At 40.6% G+C, this 24,821-nt stretch overlaps 1 protein-coding gene across 2 annotated transcripts; it reads left to right on the forward strand.

Annotated features, from left to right (window-relative positions):
- The first annotated feature begins 411 nt into the window (after positions 1-411).
- On the forward strand, positions 412-21,763 carry si:ch211-232b12.5 (zinc fingers and homeoboxes protein 1). Of its 2 annotated transcripts, none has more exons than XM_036560085.1 (3): positions 412-560; positions 8,055-11,068; positions 21,391-21,763. In XM_036560085.1, exons 2-3 carry the CDS (start codon positions 8,205-8,207, stop codon positions 21,422-21,424), a joined length of 2,898 nt encoding a protein of 965 aa, XP_036415978.1. In that variant the 5' UTR covers positions 412-560; positions 8,055-8,204; the 3' UTR covers positions 21,425-21,763. The 2 variants fall into 2 exon arrangements, with proteins under 2 accessions (XP_036415978.1, XP_036415979.1); XM_036560086.1 differs by having other exon boundaries at positions 545-658.
- The last annotated feature ends 3,058 nt before the right edge of the window (positions 21,764-24,821 follow it).

Consider the following 24,821-nt stretch of genomic DNA (forward strand, 5'->3'; position numbering starts at 1 on the left):
ACCAGCCACAGGCCTCACCCTGATGTTAACACCCCCCCCCACACACACCCCAACACAGAATATCCCAAAAAACACCTACACATAACATTAATTAACAATACTACTATGGTCAACTGTAGCTACGGCATGGCTACAGTGATTAGAATAGAACATTCTACAATAATGACTAACATTATTATTATTATTATTATTATTATTATTATTATTGTTATATTATTATTATTATTATTATTATTATTGTAGTAATGGTAGTGATAGTGTTATTAATATTATTATCTCTGATGTTGTTCTATATTTAAGTTACACGCTGTTAAATTTAGTAAAAAGACTAAAATATCACCATTTATACAAATATTTACCATCATTAATTATAGTGTTGCGGCTGCGCACTCCGTCACGTGCCGCTCCTCCTCCTCCCAGCGCGCTCCCGGTAGTGAGAGTTCGCGCTGCGCTGCGGGTTCGCGCCAGTTCACGGGTTCAAGCGGGGAGAGCTCCACGCGAGGAGCTTCAACAACAAAAAAAAAAGCCCGCGCGCTTTAGGACGGAAACCCTGAGAGCAGGTAGGAGAGCGCCAATGGATAACTAACACTGAGGTGCTGCGGAGAGAGGGTAAAAATGGCGGAACGGCGGAATGGAGGAGAGAGAGACCGGGGGAAAGGTGGGAAGAACCGGCGGAGAAGAGGGGGAAGCTGGGGAAAGTTAACGTTAGCGGGGCTAAAGCGCTGAAGTACGAGGCTAACCGAGCTAACGCGGCTAATGGGGCTAACGAAGCTAATAGCTAATGGGGCTTAAGCAGTTTGAGGAATGTGGGCTAGTCGTGTGAGTGCGTGCGCGCGCGCGCGCTGTTTGTGTTTGTTTCTCCTTCTCGGCGCCTCATTTCCAGCTTCAGCAGCTGTGTGTGTGTGTGTGTGTGTGTGTGTGTGTGTGTGTGTGTGTGTGTGAGAGAGAGTGAGTGAGTGAGGGAGAGAGAGACCGGGGTTTTAGTAAGCAGCGATTCTGTGATCTAACTTAGTTTCTCTAAAATCTGTACAGCGGTTTGGGGCGGTGTGTGTATTTTAGTCTGAGGGAAATGCAGCATCTCACCGAGTAATGTACAGAGAGCAGAGCATCCTGTGTGTGTATGTGCGTGTGCTCTTGTCTTGCTATACTTGTGAGGACCTCATGTCCTCACAGTGATAGGATTTTTGCTCAAATGAGGATATTTTGCTGCCTTTTGCGTACTGAGGTTAAGGTTAGGGTGAGGTTGGCTACAGTCATACAAACATCAATAGAAACCTTACAGGTATAGCAAGACAAACGCGTGTGTGTGCGCGCGCGCGCGTGCGTTTCGACAGGTTTGTCCTAGTTCTCTTGTGTCCTGTGTTGATGTTCTGGTCGCTTCCTTCTCACACATACACAGATGGCATGCCGTTTTCTTCATTGGCAGCAGTAATCACCGCTTACTTCGTTTGATTAAATGCATTGCCCATGTGACATAATACAAAAATATAATATGACATTTTAGTTATTAGCTGTTATTATAAAGTTATTAGCAATTATCAGATTAGGAAGAGTTGACTCAAACCATAATAAATGACACAAATTCGAATGATCATGGGATAATTTAGCTCTAAAATATCACCTCAGGCCCATTATAAATTGTTCAGTGAATATAGTTGAAAATGAGTTAGTATGCTAGCACTGGTAAAACTATTTTATTTTGAATAATGTGCATTGTCTGTGATAAATAATCAAATAGTTCAAATAATTAATGTGCAATTAATACTATCAGTTCTTCAAGTTTAATATTACAATATGCCATCACATTAATTTTAGTGCAGAGTAAAGCTGAGTCACTAAATAATCTGCCAGTGTACCTTCTTGTTAGAAAACATTAGATTAGCATACAGAGATATTATATGTCAGCTGTTATTCTGTTCAAGCCACTTTATGTCTAAAATAGTTCTAAATGGATATACAGCTTTTTTTTAGTCAGTCGTTAAAATGAAACTGAAAAAAATACTCTTAAGAATCTTACTGTGTGTTACCTATTGTGAAAAGATAATAATATTTTTTTAGCTGAAGGATGGCAGGTGTGTTTTACATCATCACATTAACACACACCCACACATAAATGATCACAGATTGGAAATTGGTTCCAAAACCCTTTTCAGAAAAAACCTAACTCCAGCTCCTTTAACTCAGACTTCGTTCTCAGTCGGACCGCTTCTGCAGCGAGAGTGTGAGGTGTGTGAGCGGAGCGTGTGTGTGTGTTAGAGCTGGTGTTTGCTGAGACATGGCACTTGTCTGTGGTTACAGTGTCAGCCATTTTAGGCTGGACAGTACAATTCATGGTGCTCCGCCATCTTCCATTTTGGTTTTAATCAGCGTCGGCCCGGCTATTAAACTAAACAAATCTCACACACGCTTATCTCTGATAGGTGAAAGCGAAAAAAATCTGTCAGAACTCTTTGGAGCTGCTTTAGTCACAGGTCTGCAGAATCATTTCGGAAAGCAAAATTGTGTTTAAAACAAATACAAAAAAAAAACATAAATCACGATAATGTATATTTTTGTTCTGGTTATATGTTATGATTTTGTAATGGCAGATACAATAGACTAAATTTGTTTAGATGAATTTGAGAAGTGGCATCTATGACTGGCACAAAAACCCCCTGAAAAGCTTGGAATTTGGCTTTTTTTGGAGAGCATAAAAGCCTTCGTCCATATGTGTGTGTGGGTTTGGGGATTTAGTCCTCCGAGTGTGCAGTGGGTAAGGCAATGGGAAGGGAGACGGGTTGCTATGGCAATGTTAACACATGAGTGGCAGCACAGTCTGGCCTCACAGAGTAGGGGTAAGAGGAGCACGATGGACATGCACACACACGACTGGACATACATATACAGGCTTCTCACAAATAGCTAATAGCACTTCACAGCAGTTGTATGGTGATGATGCACTGTCACATGCTCTTTTTCTAGGCTGGCACATGTCTAGACATACAGGAATTGTAATCAAGGCATGCCAGCTTAAAGGGCACTGCATGGCACACAACTTCCTTCAGATTAGTGCTACATTTGCTTTATAAATGGAGGAGCTATTACATGCAGTGAAACTTCAAACCTGCCCAGGAAGAAGGTGGTCCGAACATTCATTAAACTGAAGATGAATGGCTAACTGTGGTGATTTTTGTCTTCGAGGATTTATTTTGGACCCTTCAAGCCCATGCCTATTCACTACATTCTCCAGTTCTGTAGAGAGGAGAAGTAGGGCATCAGCCTAACTCTAATCCAAAAGACTCCTTGTCCTACCTACAGTATGCAGCATGTAGTGAATACATTTTTGCTCAGCATACTCCAATTACATTTTTTTCTGCGTCTGGCACACTGATGTTTCGGTTAAGGAACGATGCCAACACTGCCTCATTAAGTGTGGAACCACTAGTTCAATAATGGACAACTAGTCTTCAAGCTTGTGTTTAAGCCAACAATGAGTTCAATAAATCACACTGTAGCAGCCTATAAATTGCTTTTTGGTAAAATAACACAATGGCTAAAAGTAACTGTGTTAGGGTAGCCTGTAGGCCTTGGTTTTTGTAGCCTCTTTTTTTTAGGGTGGGCTGTATTAAATTGTCTCTTTTTTTTGGATTGAACAATTTTGATGTGATTGTCCCAAGCTTAAATACACACACCACAGTACACAGAATTATAACACAGACTCTGTGTTTCTTAGCCCAAATAATTGGTACAGAAAAGATGAAGTGTAGATCATCGCTAGTTTTGAGAGATCATGTTGCTTAAGATGAAAAGGCATTCAGGTCCAGCACAAGAGCAACAAAAGTACACACACACAGGAGGGAAGGAGTGTGTGGTTCAGTTTGTAACACGAGGCCACTCTTTCAGAACTCCTTCAATAGCTCACTGTCTGGAAGCCTCCTGTGCTGTGTCTGATCGTTTCAGATAAAGCGGCCCATTCTCTTACCTGTTTTTTTTATGTAACTTTTTCTGAAGCAAGCCTTGTCTCAGCCTCAAAAGCTCCACCCACAAAGGTACACAGACTGTCTGATATTTATTGTATGCTGACAACCATTGTAATTTTGTCAGTTGTACTCTGAGTGCCTCTCCACAGTGCCATGTGTACACGCTTCTCCGCACTAGTTTTTCCTCAGTGAGACTGGAAACTTTCGAGTAGTTATGCACTCTGCAGAGCAAGCCTTTTCAAGCAAGATATAGTTGCTGGATTTAAAGATGTTGTGAAGCATCACAGCGTAAAAACGTTATGCAGTGGTTTTCTTTGAAGAATTTAGTGATTAGTAAATCATAAGATCTTGTATGTTTGCTAACAGGTGTACCACTTTGTTCCATATGGGTGTCTTTTTGTTTTGACAATCACCTTCCCCTTAAATGTCAAGCAAAAAAAATGGTTTGTAATTGGTTGCTTCACATGTTCAACAGAGGTCTGAACCAGACCCAAAACAGAAGCCTGAATGGAACACATTTTACAGATGTGTATTGCATGAAAAATCATGCATGATATTACCAGTATTCACCAGGTATTTACTGGCATGGGTCTACCCAAATGAGACAAACTTAGTTAGGTTCTAATAGACGGAAAAGCTCTGAGATAGAGACAAAAGCCTGTAGCATCAGTAGTCCTAGTGCAGTGCCAGCTGAGGTAAAGGCATTTCCACTTGCTATGGTTGGAGGACACACAGCACTGCCTTTACTTTCAGATTTCATGTTCCAGACTCATAAACTAAGCTACATATGGTTGAGTGCCCAGAGAAACAATCATTACAAGATATTTACATGATTATTAAAACAGAACAGGCGGAAAAATGTGAACCGCAGATGAACCTTATCCTGAAAAGGCCCCAAAATGCCTGAAGTGTAGTGTGCGGATGACTGTGGAAAATAGGCAGGAGATATAAAGGTGCGGAAGGGAGTGAACATATGGTCAAATCACAAACGTGGGTAAGTGTAAATGTCAAGCAAAAAAATGGTTTGTAATTGGTTGCTTCACATGTCAGTCACATGGCCCTTTTTTGTGTCAAGTCGGTGGTTCTTGGCCAAAACCCACCCACTCTCAGATGATGGCTTGCAAGACTAAAACCAAGTGAAATGGTAATGTTCCTGTTCCTCCACAACACCTGCTTTAACACCATAAATTAATTTGTAAAAACAGCACTTTGTTGGAAAATGAAAAATGGAACATTGTGTTCAGCTCTGGGTATGGGTGCAACGATTATTCGACTTAGTCGACTAAAATCGATGACCAAATTAGTTGGCAACTAATTTAGTAGTCGATTAGTTGGTGACGTCATTCCGCGTCTTTCTCGCGCTCACTAGAAGAGTTTTGACATAGCCGCTCACTGGAGAGTTAACAGTGCGATGGCTGCCTCAAGAACAAAATCCTCAAAAGTGTGGAGGTAAACTTAGAAAAAATGTTATCAGTTGTGCTTTTTGTAAGCCGACCTTAGCTGGCACAGGAGCACATCCTCCGTACTGTAGCATCTGAAGAGGAAACTTGTCGGCTTACTGGATGAAGAAGATATCTCGGTAAGATATACCGCATCCCAAACCGCATACTAGCACACTAAATAATGTGTAAAAATAGCGCATATACCATTAGAAGTGCACTTATTAGTGTAGTGTGTGAAGTATAGAAGTGTGTGGTTTAGGACGCGGCGATAGTTGTGCTAGCGAGCTAGTCGGCAAATGTTATTGCTAAAAGCCGTCCTACTTCATGCTGTGAACCAAGATGTAACATTTTCTATTTCGAAATGCATTTTCTCTGGAATTGTTAACGGAGTTGGAACAGAGGAGCAAGTAACTATTATTCACAGCGACCCTGTTCACCTTCCAGATAACGTTTAGACTTTTTAAACACTGCATCGTCGTCTTAACGTCAAGGCTACCGGTGCGTTTGGTTTCGGTGAACACGAGAGCGTTTCCAAACAGGTTTCTGTTCTCCGCGAACGTTTAGCTCCACTCGCTAACAGTTTAAGGAGGTAGTTCTCCGTGTACACACAGGGTAGCTGGACAAAGGGTTACCGTTGAAATGAAGCATTTAGACTAAAATCGTTCATATTTAATTGTTCAAAGAGAACAAGTTTTCCACAAACGTTCGCCACTTTCCCATCCGCTCCATCAGAGCGCATCTTCTCTGCAGCGGGGAGTATCTGCTCTCAAAGGACAGCAAGAATCTCACAAGAGCACGGAGAGACACTGACTTTCCTCTGTTTGAATAAAGACCTGTGATTGTAGAATGTAGTTGCAGCAAAGTGTAGACACACAACAGAATGCACAGACTGCACTGTTAATATTTAACATTTAAATTTAGATTTTTTAAAAATTTATTTGATTAAAGAAAAACTGATTTAGTTTTGTTATATTTTATTGCTGCTACTTGGCACATCCTTCATTATAAATTCTGACAGGAAAAATACATTGGAGTTTTTTTTCTATCTTCTGTATTAGCAGGAAAGTTAATTAAAACAGTGAATTCTTGAATGTTATTCATCTTTATTGTCTTCACTGTTAGCAAATATATAAAACAACCACAAGCTAAATTTAAAAACTAAAGACTACATAAAAGTTATTTGGTAATGTAGTGATTCATAATCCAAATAATCGATTATTTGTTTCAGTAATCGATAGATTATTCAACTGTCAAATTAGTCGTTTGTTGCAGCCCTAGCTCTGGGTATGAAAAAAAGCTTTGCTGTTAATCCTACTGCCAGGTACGCTCTGATGTAGAGTTTCTATCAGCCTCCTTGTACCCTCAGTTTGTGTAAAGGGTTAACAGTACTCTGATCTGATGACATGTTTTATGACCCCTGGGCTGGCTGAATGTACAGTAAATGCCCATGTCTGGATGCAGAGAACCGGGATTATGGCATAAGATGCTGGTGACCTAGTTTTATTATTATTATTTTTTTCCCAGCTGGAAGGCAGCCGTCATGAGAAATAAAGAGAGTCAGTTGTATCAAGGATGTCACAGCTCGTCTGGGAGAGCTGTATATTCTGGGCAGTCATCTCAGGAATTTTTAATTCCAGAACGGTTTCATCTTTTATTTAAAAGACAGGCGGTCATGCTGAAAAAACATACACACTGAGACCACATTTTTATACAGTTTTTTTTTTTATAGTCTAATGAAAGACAAGTTCAACAGAGGTCTGAACCAGACCCAAAACAGAAGCCTGAATGGAACACATTTTACAGATGTGTATTGCATGAAAAACCATGCATGATATTACCAGTATTCACCAGGTATTTACTGGCATGGGTCTACCCAAATGAGACAAACTTAGTTAGGTTTTAATAGACGGAAAAGCTCTGAGATAGAGACAAAAGCCTGTAGCATCAGTAGTCCTAGTGCAGTGCCAGCTGAGGTAAAGGCATTTCCACTTGCTATGGTTGGAGGACACACAGCACTGCCTTTACTTTCAGATTTCATGTTCCAGACTCATAAACTAAGCTACATATGGTTGAGTGCCCAGAGAAACAATCATTACAAGATATTTACATGATTATTAAAACAGAACAGGCGGAAAAATGTGAACCGCAGATGAACCTTATCCTGAAAAGGCCCCAAAATGCCTGAAGTGTAGTGTGCGGATGACTGTGGAAAATAGGCAGGAGATATAAAGGTGCGGAAGGGAGTGAACATATGGTCAAATCACAAACGTGGGTATGCTGCAGTATGGTGAACTACAAATAACTCAGTGTTTTTTGATTGCATGATTTATGCCAAGGGAAATAATGATGGTGTCCATGGCTTATACATTAATTTATGTATTATTAATGTTTCTAATTCTGTTTTTTAAATTTTTCCTAGCACGTATACAAACTCTTCTAACCACATAACAGACATGGCTTTTAGTTCACTGGAAGTGTGCGATGTGTTTCCACTGTCAGCAATTAAATCTGCATACCATCCATACTTTTCAGCATGGATTACGTATTTTACTTGATGAAAAGCGAAGCTTTTTGGATAAATTTCAAATGGTAGGTGCTGGCATCTCTGCTCACGTCAAATTAGTTTCATTACAATATTTTTATTCATCCACAGATTCCCAGAGGGTTGCTGGAGCTCTGCTTTACAATGGGGAAAAATCACAATACCTAAAGACAGCCTCCACTGTCATCATGGCTGGCCAACGACACTGAATTTCCATCGATTCCGAGCACGCAGTCCTAACTGTTCACTCATCCCTGCACTATGGCCAGCAAAAGAAAGTCCACCGTTCCCTGCATGATCCCGGCGAAGAGCAAACACCTGCGAGATGAGATTGTGCTGGGTTGTTTACCGGAGCTACTGCCCACAATTCCTGAAGACAGCATCCTGAGCATCTCTGGTCAGGAAGAGGAGGAAGAGGCACAGAGGACCTCCAGCCTGTCTGAAAGGGGAACACACAGATGCCCACCATGCAGCTTTCAAACAACAGATCTGAGCCTTTTTCTCAACCATATGGACAGCTGCCATGTGGACTTTCGCACGCAAACAATATTTTACTGCCTGAGTTGCAAGGTTTCACTGGCAAAATTTGAGGGTCTGGCATCGCATAATGCAAAAACACATCCTGAACTGCAAGCAGAGGGAAGCCCTGGTAGAGCAGCTTTGCAGGTTACTATGCGAGATGGAGTTCTGACAGTAGAACAGATGCTGTTTACAGAAAAGGAGAATTTCAGCGATGCTGGAATATCCATCACCAAAACACCCATAATGAAGATGATGGTCAAAGGAGATCACAAGAAAATTGTTGTCTCCCACACAGTTGAGGTACAGAAAGCAGATATTATTCATGAAAAGTCCATGACAGTGACCAATGGCTCTTCAGGGAGGAACGTACCCACATCACAAATTCTCACTGGTACCTCTTCCATCCCTGTGCCGAAAATGACAAATACGGGAATACAAGTAACACAGAATGTGAAGCCTCTCTGGAATTTTGCTTCTTCTCCTGATTTAAACAGCAGTCTCCCAAAAGTAATGATTCCTCTAAGTAGCATTCCCACCTACGACCCAGCCATGGATCTAAGCAGTTTCCTTAAGGCTTCTTTTGGAAAGTTCCCATACCCCACCAAAGCAGAGCTGTGTTACCTGACTGTGGTATCAGGTTTTCCAGAGGAGCAGATTAAGCTGTGGTTCACGGCTCAGAGGCTAAAGCAGGGCATCAGCTGGTCTCCTGAGGAAATCGAGGACACGAGGAGGAGGATGTTCAACACTGTGTTCCAAGCTGCACCTAAAGCATTACAAAGTCAATCTCATCCACAGGTTCCCCACCATTATGTCTCTGGCCAGCCCACCTCGGCAGGTGCTGGCATCATACCACATGCATCAAAGGGCAGTGTGATAGGGAGGAAAGGAGGAGTCATAGTGACACAGCCTGGCACAGCCCAGGGGTCCTCCCTGAAGCACCAGTCAGTGGTCCAAACGTCACTGGTCACTGTCCGACATGGCATCGCCACCAAGGAAGCTGGAAATGGATTATCTTCGCAGAAAGCTGAAAGCAGCTCAGCGAGCCAAACCAATATCGCTAGCAATCATATACATGGTGAAAAAAATGAAACTGGATCAAGTAGTTCTGGCATATCTAGTGCTATTTGGTTAACCAGCACTACTCAGAAAAAAAACAGTAGTTGCAGTGAAGGTAGCATCATAAACTTGACTAATATTGTTAGGAAGATTGATTGTAATGTAAATAACACAAATGGCACCAGCAAACTTAACACAAGCTCAGCTTTCATATACAGGCATGACAAAGCAACTGTCGACACAAAAGAAAGCAGCAACAGCAACTTTGCCACCAGCAGCAAATCTAATAATGGAAATATTGATGAAAGCACCAGCCACAGTACTATTTGCACTAAAAAGGAGGGCAACACATCTGACAACACCAGCAAAACAAAGACACCTGACTCTATCGTAATTTGTAGCAGCACTGGATCAGGTGAGTTTTTGCTGGTCCAGACTGGCAGTCTGGTGGATGCAGTCCTTAGTAAGAACAAGAGCAAATTGCCTGAGCAGCTAGAGGCTTTGAAGCAAAGTATCAACCACAGCTTATTTCCAGAACGGAAGCTTATAGCAACCAGGGACGAGTCTGTATGGGAGGTTGATAAACCATTTCACAGCCATAGCTTAGTAGACTCAAAGTTGGCTTTGGGGCATTTTGTAGGAAATGTGCCCCAAACCTCTCTCTGCTCAAATTATGCATGCATTCAGGAAGATAATCAGTTCTCCTCGCAGTCTCTTCCTGCTCAACCAGAGAAACTTTCCCCAAAGTCATCGCTGGGAGCCCCTCAGGTTCCCTCAGCAGACTTCACTGCCGTCCTCTACAGCGACCAAGACCTCTCTGCCTTGGAGGACCACCCTCAGCCATCTAAGGCTATCTTAGACAGGTCACACTTCAACAGTAAAATTAAACAAGGAGAAACTGACGCTATGTTTTTGGAGCATCAGAAGAGCCAAGCAAACAACACTTTGTACAACACTGACAAAGATGAGCAGTGCAGGATAGTTCACCTACAATACACTTTGAAAAAGGATGAGGTTAAGAAGATAGCTGCTATAGAAGAGAAGCCCTCACTTCAGCAGTACACAGAGGTGGTGGAGGACCAATGGGAGGGTAACAGCTCCTACCATGAGCCAAAGACAGAGTCCATCACGATCAACTCAAAGAAACTAAATGAAGCAGAGCACATGGCTAAAGCCAGCAGAAAGCATATGAATAACCAGCACTTGGATAAAGATGGCGGTTCCTGTTATGACAACGGGCCTTCAAAGAAGCAAGAAAGCCACCAGCACACACCAGCTAATGAGCACTTTGTGGAAGGTAATAAATACATCAAGAAAAAGTCACAGAGGCAGAATGACCAAGCTAATTGTAAGGAGCTCAACATCGAACAAGTAAAATCAGAATATCTTAGACCAGAACAACAAAGAATTCTACACAGTCTAGATACTCAAGCTCCTGTGCTAGCAGAGGAAAATCCAGAAGGGATCAAGCAGCCTTCAGAAAAAGCACCAGCAAAAGATCATTGGCTGATGAAAGATGAGGAATGCCAGCAAGATAATCAATCAAGGTAATACCTCTTTTCTTCAAATACAGTGGTTGAATTGGTTAATTATAAATGTGGATGATTCGTAAGTACTATTCAAGTGGGATTAGTTTTATGTGGGGAGGTGGGATAATTTTAACACAGAACTTCTGTAATGTTTATTACATTACTTCATTATTACATTATAAGAAATAAATTACAGAGATGGGAGTGGCTGCTTAATTTACACATAGCTTAAGCTGCTCACAAGTAGAAAACATATCAAAATGTTTAATTTAATTTTAATTTACCTTAACCATCTAGCTACCTGTCTTAAATGAATGCAGTATTTCATTACCATTATCATTGGACTGGGAATTGGCAGCCAACGTTCAACGTCGGCTTTGAGTTTTTTTTTTGTTTTCATGTTTTAATGTTCAGAGTCGTGCAGTTGAGGTAGAACAGTATACATTGGCTTGATTCAGGCCACAGGGAATACAAAATGATAAATGCTTTTTCAAGTGCCTCTTAAAGGTGCCATAGCATGGAAAACTGCATTTTCATTGGCATAGTTGAATAAGAAGAATTTGACATACTGTGAATGTTAAACACTGTTGTCTCCTCCTTTAAATGCAAATCCTGCATTTGCATAAAACTGTTATGTAACAGTCTTGACTCATTAATGTTTACACCCCCAAAATTTGCATTCACCAGCCCATGTTTTAGCCCAGTGAAACAATGACAAAGGAGCAAGAGCAATGAAAATGGCAGACAGAAACATAACATTCCAGGCTGTGAAGGGAATGTCGACACTATTCATATCTCATAAAGAGCCAAAGTATAAATGGACATGGTTAATGTTCAGCTTTAAACAAGGCTGAAGTTGGCTTTCTGTTCCCCAGCTTTTTGATTGAATGTTCTGTTCCACCTTAAATGCTACAGCTTGGATGGGTGCCAGAATAGAACTGTGGAACCAATAATTTGGAATGAAAAACTCACAGAACAAGTTGAAATAGGAAGCCAGCTTTAGCCCCTGCATCTTTAACAGGATCCCAGACAACTTTAATTTAAAGTTGTTCGTTTGCTCTGTACATTTCACTCTGGACAGTTTCTCAACCCTTGGACAGTATTGAGCAGGCTTCTTTTCAGACACTGAAAAGAGGGACACTTTATTAAGCATTCCAACCTCAACTGCAACCTATAAGTAGCTAGCCAAGCTGTGTGATTTTATTCACTTTTTGACATTTGAAGCCAAATCATCTTAAATTGAAAGTTTTATAGTGAGCTAACAATTTTAATTTACTTTGTGTTGTTGTTGAGATTAAACGCAAGTAGCTAGCACAGGTAACGCTAGCTACTAGCAAGCTCCAAGTAACTAGCATAGCTAACTAAACAGTTTGACAATCTAGCTTATTTATTTGGATGTTAATTTTATTTTTATGTCTGTGTCTATTTTGACATGTTGCTTCTCTGAGAGCCATTGCAGTGCCATGTTGGAAACCAGCAAATTGGAGCACTGCTCATAAAATTATTAATCAGTTCACCAAACAAAATAAAACAGCTTGTTTCATTCTAGGGCCAAATCATAGGATTGCAAATGGGCATGTAAAACTGCATCTGGGTATTTTTCACCCTGACCAATGTCACAGACCTTCTATGTAGACATTACAGAACAATTTAAAATGCTGAATAAATGCATTTTTATGGCACCTTTAAGGAAAACGTGAAAAATTGGTTTTCCATTGAATATGATGGAATATTATTCTCATGTCATTTTCAGATTATTAGGCGGTCAAAAAAAATATTTGTAGGTTTTGAACAACCTAATCTGATGACATACATTTAATTTGTGGGGAGGACTTTGACGTAAGAGCGAGAGTCATGGGTGAATACATGTAAAATATTTTATTTTGTTCGCTATCATACTTTTTGCACTTTTGCGTTTTTGTGCCAAAATCACCTGTCTGTAATACACTTGAGCTGCCACCAGTATCAAGTCAAGTCAAGAGGCTTTTATTGTCATTCCATACATGAGCACAGCAGTTACTGAGGTAGTAAAACAGTGTAAACACAGTATTAGCAGCAATGTTCCAGAGAGGTGTGTGGGGTGGGGGGTTTAGTTCAGTCCTTGTGAATTTAAAAACCTGATTGCTTGAGGAACAAAGCTGTTGCAGAGTCTGGCGGTGATGGCACGGATGCTCCGGTACCTTCTGCCAGACGGCAACAGTGAAAAAAGTCCGTGTGAGGGATGGATGGGGTCGTCCACAATGCTGGTGGCTTTCCGGATATGTGTGGTGTAGATGTCCATGATGGACGGGAGAGAGACCCCGATGATCCTCTCAGCTGTCCTCACTATACGCTGTAGGGTCTTGCAGTCAGAGGTGGTGCAATTCGCAAACGAGGCGATGATGCAGCTGCTCAGGATGCTCTCCACAGTCCCCCTGTAGAACATGGTGAGGATGGGAGGGGGGAGATGAGCCTTCTTCAGTCTCTGCAGGAAGTAGAGGCGCTGCTGGGCTCTCTTGGCTATGGAGTTGGTGTTGAGGGACCAGGTGAGGTTCTCTGTGATGTGGACACCGAAGAACTTAGTGCTCCTGACGATTTCCACAGCAGAGCCAGTGATGTTAAGTGGGCGGTGGTCACCTTGCACTCTCCGGAAGTCAACAACCATCTCCTTAGTTTTGTCTACATCCAGAGACAGGTTGTTGGTTCCGCACCAGTCTGTTAGCCGCTGCACCTCCTCTCTGTATGCTGACTCATCATTTTTGCTGATCAGACCCACCACAGTCGTGTCATCAGCAAACTTAATGATGTGGTTTGAGCTGTACTTTGCAGTACAGTCATGAGTCAGCAGGGTAAACAGCAGCGGACTAAGCACACAGCCCTGAGGGGCACCGGTGCTCATTGTGGTGGTGCTGGAGATGTTATTACCTATCCTGACTAACTGAGGTCTCTCAGTCAGGATATCCAGGACCCAGTTACAGAGGGAGGTGTTCAGGCACAGCAGGCTCAGTTTTCCAATCAGCTGCTTGGGGATGATGTTGAATGCTGAACTGAAGTCTATGAACAGCAGACATAGGTGTCTCTATTGTCCAGGTGGGTGAGAGCCAGGTGGAGTGTGGTGGAGATGGCGTCGTCTGTTGAGCGGTTGGGGCGATATGCAAATTGCAGTGGGTCCAGTGAAGGAGGAAGCTGGTCTTTAATATGCCTCATGACAAGCCTCTCAAAGCACTTCATGATGATTGGAGTGAGTGCAATGGGACGGTAGTCATTGAGGCAGGACACTGGAGGCTTCTTCGGCACAGGGATTATGACGGTGGACTTGAAGCATGTTGGAACGACTGCAGTGCTCAGAGAGATGTTGAATATGTCCGTGAGAACATCAGCCAGCTGTTCAGCGCATTCTCTGAGCACTCTGCCCGGTATGCTGTCGGATCCTGGTGCTTTCCGTGGGTTGACTCGCTGTGGACAGACACAGTATCTGTTCACTTGGAGGAGGAGTGGTTTTCCTCACTGTCGTGCCATTCTGTGCTTCAAACCAAGCATAGAAATTATTCAGCACATCTGGAAGGGAGGCATCACTGTCACAAGCAGGTGGAGGTGGCTTGTAGTTGGTGATGGCTTGGATGCCCTGCCACATGCGCCGTGTGTCAACAGTGTTTTTAAAGAGATTGTAGATTTTCTTTGAGTAGGCACGCTTAGCCTCTTTGATGGCCCGGGAAAGCTTGGCTCTTGCTATCCTGAGGCTTGCTTTGTCCCTTGACTTGAAAGCCTTGTCACGGGTTCTCAGCAGTGTGCGCACCTCTGCAGTCATCCATGGTTTCTGGTTGGGGTGAGTTGTGACGAGTTTGGAGACATAACATCATCAATGCACTTGCTGATGTAGCCAGTCACTGATTCTGTATACTCCTCCAGGTTGATGGAGTCACCAGAGGTTGCTGCCTCTCTGAACATTTCCCAATCGGTGTGCTCAAAACAGTCCTGAAGAGCAGAGAGAGCTCCTGGTGGCCAGGTTCTCACTTGCTTCTGGTCTGGTTTGGCATGTCTGATGAGCGGTCTGGAGTGTGCATCACAGAGATGTGGTCTGAGTAGCCGTAGTGGGGGTGGGGCTTGGCCCTGTACGCGCCGGGGATGTTCGTGTAAACAAGATCCAGCACGTTAGCCCCCGGGTTGCAAAGTCCACATACTGGTGAAATTTTGGGAGCACTGACTTCAGATTAGCATGGTTTAAATCTCCAGCAACAATAAACAGTCCGTCTGGGTGTGTGTTTTGCAGATTGCTGATAGCGCTGTACAGCTCGTTCAGTGCGGTGTTAGCATTAGCACTGGGAGCTATATACACCGCTACTATGTACATTGTAGTTAGCTCTCTTGGCAAAAAAAATGATCTGGCTCTGACAATCGCAAACTCCACCAGCGGTGAGCAGTGACTAGAGACTAGCTTCGCGCTTTTACACCGTTCAGTGTTGATGTAAACACACAGTCCCCCACCTCGAGTCTTACTGCACAGCTCAGCGTCTCTGTCCACACGGTAGCACAACAGGCCGTCGAGCTGAACGGCTAAGCCTGGAGTGGAGCTCGTAATCCATGTCTCTGTAAAAACGAAAACACAGCAGTCTCTGAACTCACACTGGGTGGCCCGCTGAATCCAGAGGTAGTCCAGTTTATTCTCCAAGGAACAAACGTTTGAGAGAAGAAGCGATGGAACGGCTGGTCATCTGGAGTTAGCCATTAGCCTAGCGCGCACCCTGGCTCACTTGCCTCGCTTCCGCCTTCTCGCACATCGCTTTCGGCTAGCAGGCTCACGCAGCGCCGTGGATCTTAGCAGGCCTAGCTTGCGCAGCTCTTCTCGCAGTTCGTTTGGAAGCAGAGATTGAGATTGAGGCTGATTTCTCAGCTGTAGCTGGCTCTGGCGATGGTAGACACTGGTGCTCGTTGAAGCAGTCATGATATTTAGTTTTGGTTGGGTTACACGACAGATAGTAAACAAAAAAATAGCAAAAAAGCACCGTTTTGCTGTTCCCGAAGTGGCCGCTGCAGCTAGCCGCGTCGCCAGAACCGGAAGGTATGAAAATTGCTCTATAAATAATTGTTATTACAACCCCATTTCCAAAAAAATGGGGATGCTGTGTAAAATGTAATTGAAAACAGAATGCAATAATGTACATATTATTTGAAGTTTATATTTAATTGAAAATAGTACAAAGACAACATAGTAAATGTTTCAATTTTTTTTTGAAAGATGTCTGTTTTGAAATTGACACGTTTAAAAAAAGTTGAAAGGGACAGAGCAACAAAAGCCTGGTAAAGTTTTGTAATGGTAAAAAACCCCTGGTGTTTAATTGGCCAGAGGTCAGTAACATGATTTGGAATAAAAATCCCATCCCAGAGAGGCTAAGCCTTTAAGAAGTAAAGAGAGGGAGGAGTTCACCACGCTGTGAAAGACATTGTGAGCAAATAGTGCAACAGTTTAAGAATAAAGTTTCTCACCATAAAATATCAAAGAACTTGGGCGTTTCACCATCTACAGTACATCACATCATTAAAAGATTAAGAGAATCCAGTGAAATCTCTGTATGCAAGGGACAAGGCCGAAAGCCAGTATTGGCTGGCCGTGATCCTCAGGCCCTCAGGCAGCATTACATTAAAAACAGACTTGATTCTGCAATGGAAAACACTGCAGGGGCTCAGGAGCACTTTCAAAAACCCTTGTCTGTGAACACAGTTCATTGCTGCATCCACAAATGCTAGTTAAAACACTTACATTCAAAGAAGAAACCATATATAAACAGGATCCATAAACACCGCCACCTTCTCTGGGCCCAAGCTCATTTAAGATGGATTGAGGCAGAGTGGAAAAGTGTCCTGTGGTCCTATGAATCAGAATTTAAAATTCTTTTTGGAAATCATGGACACTGCATCCTCAGGGCTAAAAACCATCCAGCTTGTTATCAGCACACAGTTCAAAAGCCAGCATCTGTGATGGTATAGGGATGCATTATGCACATTGCATGGATGACTTGCACATCTATGAAGGCACCATTAACGCTGAATGACATAAACAGGTTTTGTCAGCACATGCTGCCACCTAGACGACATCTTTTTCAGGGAAGGCCTTGCTTATATCAGCAATTCTACAAGTACAACAACATGGCTCTATGGCAAAAGAGGTAGGGTGCTAAACAGCCCTGCCTGCAGTCCTGACCTGTCACCTGTCGAAAACATTTGGCGCGGTGAGAAATACAACAAAGGACACCCCAAATTGTTGAGCAGCTGAAATCTTATATCAAGCGAGAATGGGAAAACATTTCACTTTCAAAACTACAGCAGTTTCCAAAAGCTCACAGTGTGTTAAAAGAGGAAGTGATGCAGCACAGCTGTTCCAACTTTTTTTGAAACATATTGCTGACATCAAAATTAAAATGGGTATATATTTTTCAAAAAACATGGATATGTTGACTTTGTACTATTTTCAATTAAATATAGAGTTTACATGATTTGAAAATATCATTGCATTCTATTTTCATTTACATGGAATGGGGTTGTATTAAACAAAATGCTGCTTCAACACTCCATGCTGAAACAGATTTCCAGGATGGTCTACCTGGCTTGAAGCAATTGCTTAATCACAAGTCAGAGTTAAACAAATGTACTGTGTTCTTTTAAGAATTATATCTTTGTTGAGCAGGGTGGCTAATTTGACTGTTTATCCATTTGGTTAAAGAATATCTGTAGATGTTTCTTGCTGAAGTGCAAACACAGAATGTGTGAATGTCCTGCAAGTTGTAGTGGTCATGTGACCACACTCGTGCTATGCGTCTCTCACATCCATCAGTGTAAAACAGAATGGACAGCCGAAAGTTTCATTAAAACCCATTAGAAGCTGAAACTGACCCAAAATCTGTTCAAACGCAAAATGTCTGAAATGGGGTTTAAAAAACAGCATATTTTTTTAAATAATCTTTCTGGATCTACCTAATCTTCTTTCAAGTCATCGCTTGTGAGTACTCTTATTGTTTAGTGGTATCGTACTAGTTTTAAGCGTCTCTTTATAAAGATCTGTTTTTGTGATAGTACATGCATGTTTGTCCTCCTTCAGGTTTAGAATGATCAAATGGGACTGCATGTCCTTGGTTTGCCAGCTGTTTAACACTAGAATACATATACATTTATAAGATGATTTGCTTATATTTTCAAACCTTTTTCCATGGCAGCTGTACATTTAGAAAGTACTCAAAACAAAAACATACGTTTCATCTTTTTTCTGATTCAATTTTCATCTCTTTTCAATTCACCCGTTCTCTCCTCGCTTAGTAGCCGAAGTCCTCAAAACCATGAACACTAAAAAATAATACAGGAGAGGAGCCCTACATTCTGAGGCTTGCGACCCCGATTATTTTGGAATGCGTTACGTACTTTTTTTTTATGTATCTATTTCATCAAGCAGAATTCCCAGTATCTGGAAAACAGCACATGTAATTCCACTTCACAAAGGAGGTGATGTCTCAGACTACAGTAACTATAGACTCATCTCAAAATTGTCATGCTTAGCTAAAATCTTAGAAACCTTTGTGAATGATTAACTCAAAATATTTCTTCATAGAAATTCAGTCCTGTCTAACTACCAACCTGGTTTTAGAGAAAAGCACAGCACAATTTCTGCTGCTCCTTTCATCTTAGAAGATCTTTTCAGATCCATTGAAAGAAACAGTGTGCAGTCATTTTTATTGATCTCTCTAAAGCCTTTGATACAATTTATCATTATCATTATCATTCATACCTTTAAAAAATCTACAAAATATTGTTTTTGACCACATACCCACCAACTGGTTTAGAAATTATCTGTCCAATAGACAGCAAAGTGTGGCCCTGGGACAAAGTAAATCAGAGCTTCTACTGGTAACTAAAGGGGTCCCACCACGTTCCATTCTCGGATCAGTACTATTTAATGTTTACATTAATGACATTGCCACCTCTGTTGTTGATTGCACGGCACATTTATATGCGGATGACATCATCTCGTACTGCTTGGCTGACTGTATTGGCACTGCAGTGGATAAACTGCAGCAGTCTTTTAATGTCCTACAATAAGCTTTTTACAGTCACAAGACTAGTCTTAAATGTTGAGAAAACTAAGTTTATGCTGTTTTCCAGAGCCTCTTACATTGATCTTAATGCTTTTAAAATCACAACTCTAAAGGGATCTGACATTGAAAGAGTTAGTGAGTACAAATATCTCGGCATATGGCTAGATGATAAATGCACTTTTTAACACCATATTAACACACTCAAATTTATGTTTCCCAAAAAAGGAAAAAGATTTTTAAATCAACGTCTACCCTGGATTATGGCGACATAATATAAAGAAATGCATCTGTAACTACTCTAACATCTCTAGATTCTTTATACCACTATGCTTTAAGATTCATTACTGGTGATCCATACAACACCAAACACTGTGTACTGTATGAAAAGTTTGGCTTGTCATTTCTGTCTGTTCGCTGGCTTCTCTTTATCTATAAAACACTTATGGGCTGCATGCCATCGTACATCACAGAAATGCTCAGCGTAAGTAATGCATTTTACCAGACGTGTTCCAGTGATTGGATTACCCTTCAGGTGCTGAGAGCTTTTACTGAATTGTGAAAATCTGCATTTAGCTACAGTGCACCAGTGAGCTGGAATGTATTACAGAAAACTTTAAAGCTTCACTCACTGGTGTGTTAGTTTCTAACCGCTTCCAATCAGCCTGCAACTGTTTTAATTGATTTTAAAATAAATAAAAGTAAATAAATAAAATTTGGTATGTTTTTAGTTATTGTTTCATTTTTATTATTCTGTTCTTTTTTATTTTAATGTTCCCAAGCCAATGTTTTACATCTTTTATTTTTTCATTTATTTTTGATTTATTTTTATCTTCTCTTTAAACTTACAATTATGTTTAATTTTAATGGTTTATTTATTTTTTTTAATTTACTACAATGATTATTATTGCTTTTTAGCATTTGTCACATTTTTACTATTTAACTTCTCAATCCCTGATTTCTATATTGGCTCAGCTACATTGTAAATGAGGTTCTCCCTCAGTGTACTCTAAGTTTAAATAAAGGTTGATTGATTGATCTTCTGTGCACTTTTAAACTAACCAGAAAACAGCAAATCTGGCAACCCTGTGTGATGGGGAAAGAACCCATGAGTAAAACACACACCTGCGGAAAACCCTGTAGCTTAAATTCCCTACAGTTATTCCTTCTGTTAAATGTAGTTTTATTACAGCAGCTGTTTTCAGACTGTTCTGTGCATTTACAGTTATGCTGAATGCTCAAGATGGTCTTAATTGTAGTATCAGCCAAAATGAAGCAGTGCATTAAATCAGAAAAAAACAGTTGGAGGTGTATCCAAAACATAAGACTTACCAAAATTCACAGTTTAGAACATTATTAAGAGAAGAGAACCTACTGCATCCTATTTTTACATTTTGAAATTTTTTGCTGTTTGCATCACTGTTGTCAGGAATAAAGTTTTGCACAAACCAGTATCTCTGTTAGCTGAAAAATGTCAAAATTAAGTGAGGATTGTCCAATAGTGATTTCCCTTGACCTTTATCTGTGGACAGCCTGGACTTCTGGCAAGCTGAGAAATCGTGGTTTGTGAAATAAACCCCAGGTGATAATGCTTGCTTCCTTATTGATCTTAACACTTAATGGGCCACTTTCCCAGACCCAGACTAAGCCTCCTCCTAGACTAAAAAGAATCTTTGAAGGTGATTCATCACTGGCACTGCAATTTAGTCCAAGACTGACACAAAACTGACCCAATTCTTTTAACTTACATGTGATTAGTTAATAATGATGGCGGCACGGTGGCGCTGTTGCCTCACAGCAAGAGGGGCCTGTGTTCGATTCCCCGGCCAGACGTCCAGGATTCTTTCAGTGTGGAGTTTGCATGTTCTCACTGTGTCTGTGTGGGTTTCCTCTGGGTGCTCCGGTTTCCTCCCACAGTCCAAAGACATGCAGTCTGGCGAATTGGACATGCTGAATTGCCCCTAGGTGTTAGTGTGTGAGGATGTATATGTCTGTGTGTCTGCCCTGTGATGGACTGGCAGCCTGTCCAGGGTGTTTCCTGCCTTCCACTTGATGACTGCTGGGATAGGCACACAACCCCCAAAGTGACCCAGGAGGAAAAGCAGCATAGATGCTGTGTGTGTGTGATCAGTTAATAATTTTGAAAATTGTGTGCAGTAAAGATGTTAAACTAAGACAATGCATTTTAAGCTCTTTGTGTAAAATTGTTGATTAGCATGGTACTAATTTGCTTTGGGCTGCTTTTGATATTATATGATTAAGTCTTTGTTTTACTGTCTGCAGAGACTGTGTAAGAGGGGAGCTGCTGAAAGTGTGAAAAACTTCACATGAAGGATGCGATCCCTGATGAATGTTGGCGTGTTGATAACAGACAGCGGATCAGATTGTAGTCTATGAAGGAGCAGCTCCAACGTAGGCCAGATGTCATTCCGTAATGGTCAAAAACGATGTAGGAATCTATAATGTAAATGGTTGTCGCTGCACTACTGAGGGTGTTCAAGACTGGACAAATGTGTGTGTCAGTGGGACGTTGTGATGTTTTGTACTATGTCAAATAATCAGCACTTCTGCATTGCCTTGAGTTTTACATTATCTGCTTTATTGTTCCTTCTGTATGTCCAGATTAAATAAGAATTTAAGAGCGGCTCAATTTTCATTAGCAGTTACAAAATATTCACTCTTACTTGCTTTAGTGGTGTTTGCACAGATTTGATGGACCTGGTAACATTGCCTTAAACATCACCTTTTACTCAAATGACTCCCCAACCAGCTCTCAGCAACTGTGTTGTAAAGTTGTGTGTACAAAGTGGGGTTATAAATCCCAGTAGAACTGCTGCTATACTTTTGGAGGAAATTGATCATTTTTTTGCAAAAACAAATTATTATAATGTGAAAATCTAAAAGTAAGTAATGAAAAAGATTTGTTAATTTATAATGGAAGGAGCTTGAAAACTGTACAGTGAGTTTACAGTCAGAATGTGGAATTCTCATAGCCAAAACAAAGCTAACTGGATAGTCCCTGTTCATAGATGAAGTTGGTCTTTGGTATTCACATATTATGCATCACAGATATGCTGCTAAATTTAAGAAAATCCAAAGTTAACAAAGGTGCTTTTGATCCCATATTATTTGCATTTGTATTCCACCTGATAACTTCTGAACATAATATCAGAAATCTGGACTTGCAGTATTATATTCATTTACTTTAATTTCCAGTGTACTGGTCTGTCTGAAGAACACAATTACACTGTAGTGTTACCCTTTCTATACATTAAAGTCTTTCAGTGATAAATGGAATAAAGTGATTGGAGGATCATTTCTTTAGTCATGTCTCCAACTCCTTCCGTATGATCAAATCACTCTAAGGCTACATTTACATTACAAGCCTTACTGCTCAATTCAGATTTTTCACTTGGATCTGATCTTGATTCTTGCCTTCTGTCTTGGTTAGGATTCATGTGATATGCATGAATGTCTAGCATAAGCCTTCATTGGAAAGATTATTAGTTCTGATCAGCTCAGGGTTACCTGCTGTTCATGATTAGGGGAAAGGGCTGAAAAATGTCAGATATGTACTGTGTAAAAGTCAGAGACCATTCTTCATTTATTTAATTTTGAGTTAAAATTGCCATTAAGTACAAGTTCAGCAGAGGCTTCTAGTATTTTCTGCTTCTCCTAATGCATGTAATCCCAGCCACTTTTAATAATGTTGAGATCTGGGGCCTAGGGTGGCCAGTCCATTGTTTTGTGAACACCAGCAGCTTGTTTGCTTGATTGATTTGCAAATTTGTTCTTTTTTGTCAGTTTTCTCAGTAAGGGCTTCTTGGCAGCTACACAGGAGCTTGATTTTCTAGTACTGTAAAGTTTTAAGTAGTTTACCTGATGGTGACATTTTTGGTGGTTTACTAGGTCACGCACAGTTGTTAATAGTCTTATTTTCTCTGTATTTTATATATATATTTTTTTAAATCAAATTTTTTCACTTATTCTCCTTTGACATTTGGTGTGGAAATTAAGTGAGGTTTGGTCTCTGACTTTTGCACAGTACTGTATATGAATGCTTCTGCAGTGTTTACTGGCAGGAAGTTCAAGAAACTCACTGCCAGCACTGAATGATAATGGTAATATGTGGTATTAAGGTGTCATGGCCACAAATCAGATATGTATCTGATCTAGGCCTACATATCAAAGTGGCACAGATTTGAAAACATCTGATGTCATTAAGGTAAAAAAATAGATTTGTGTCACTGTAACCTGGTAATCTGAATATAGCCTTTTAAAGGGGAAACCTTTTAACATCTATTTTCATTTCTTACTGAATAACACAACTGCAGACTAAAGCATTTACACAGTCAGTGTGAATGACCAGAATACTTCCTCAGCTCAGAAGAGTTCAGGGTGCACTAAAAATCTCAGCCTGCTTATCGCCTCACTCAGCTGCTGCATCCAACGCAAACATAATAGCTCCTCTTCCTGCACTCTTTCAAACTGGCTCTCATTTCAGAGGATTCTGGTAACAGAATTTCACACAAGCCTTTCATCTGCAATATTATTATTATTATTATTATTATTAATATACATGTAGAATTCATTACACACACATTTGATGGTCGTTCACCAGCCTGTACAGGGAATTTACATGGCCACACTTATGACACGGATTGAAAAATCAATAATTCATACTGTGTTTTTCTCAACCACTTGCACACTATAAGTATATGAGCCAGACAGCTGTAACCATTTTATCAGCTACCAACATTGATTTCCCAAAACAGCTGACACATTGCAGATTTGTTAAACTTTTAGTGCAAAACTCTACACTAAATAAATCATGTTATACACTGCGCTCATTTAAAAAAGCACTAGCATCAAATAACCAAAATCATGAAACTGAATTCAATGACAGTTCTTCAGGTGTAAATACAAAGAAACAAAATTGTTCACACACCAGTCAGAACTAAGAATGAATAAATAGGGCCTCAATAATATGGCACATTTGAATCCTTTCTAACAGATGGTACTAAAACTAAAATCTACATTTAAAACCAACAAAACAAGTGGGCAGGTATTGTAAAACTAAACACAAGCACTCTTAAATGGGTGGGAAAAAAGTGTGCCTTTCCTCGCTGCCTGGTTAGAGCTACTACTACATGTAATGAAGATGAATGGGATTTATGCTTTTTTTTTTTTTTGGTAAAACTACAATTATTTCTTCAGTACTTTGCCTTGGTAAATTATGTTTTTTGTGTTTAAGTTTTCCAGAAATGTGCCTGAGCAATTTAGACTGAAGTGTAGAATTGTTGAGTGTAAATTCAAATTCAAACCAACAGGATGTATTGTTGTAGGGTTTTTATTCTTAAATAACCTACAATGAGAAGAGAAATTAAAACAAAATAAACCATGATTGGAGGCCATGACGTGAAGTTACATGGATGCTTTCAATTTTACATCTTCAAAACCATGATGGTACAGAGAGCAATAGAATTAATAGAATTCACATTAAAACCCATGTTAAAATATTTGTCCTTTGTCTTTACATAGTTAAAAAATAGAACCGCCTACAATCATAAATGGTTATTGATTTTTTTTTTCTTTTCTATTTTTGGCAAAGTTGATATCCCTCACATACCTTTTCAGAAGGAAAAATATATCTCCTTTCGCCTAACCTCAAACCCATACATTAGTGATCTTCAAGTAACAGATAAGGGAGTTTT

Source organism: Colossoma macropomum, unplaced genomic scaffold (assembly GCF_904425465.1).
Source record: "Colossoma macropomum unplaced genomic scaffold, Colossoma_macropomum, whole genome shotgun sequence".
NCBI lineage: Eukaryota > Metazoa > Chordata > Actinopteri > Characiformes > Serrasalmidae > Colossoma > Colossoma macropomum.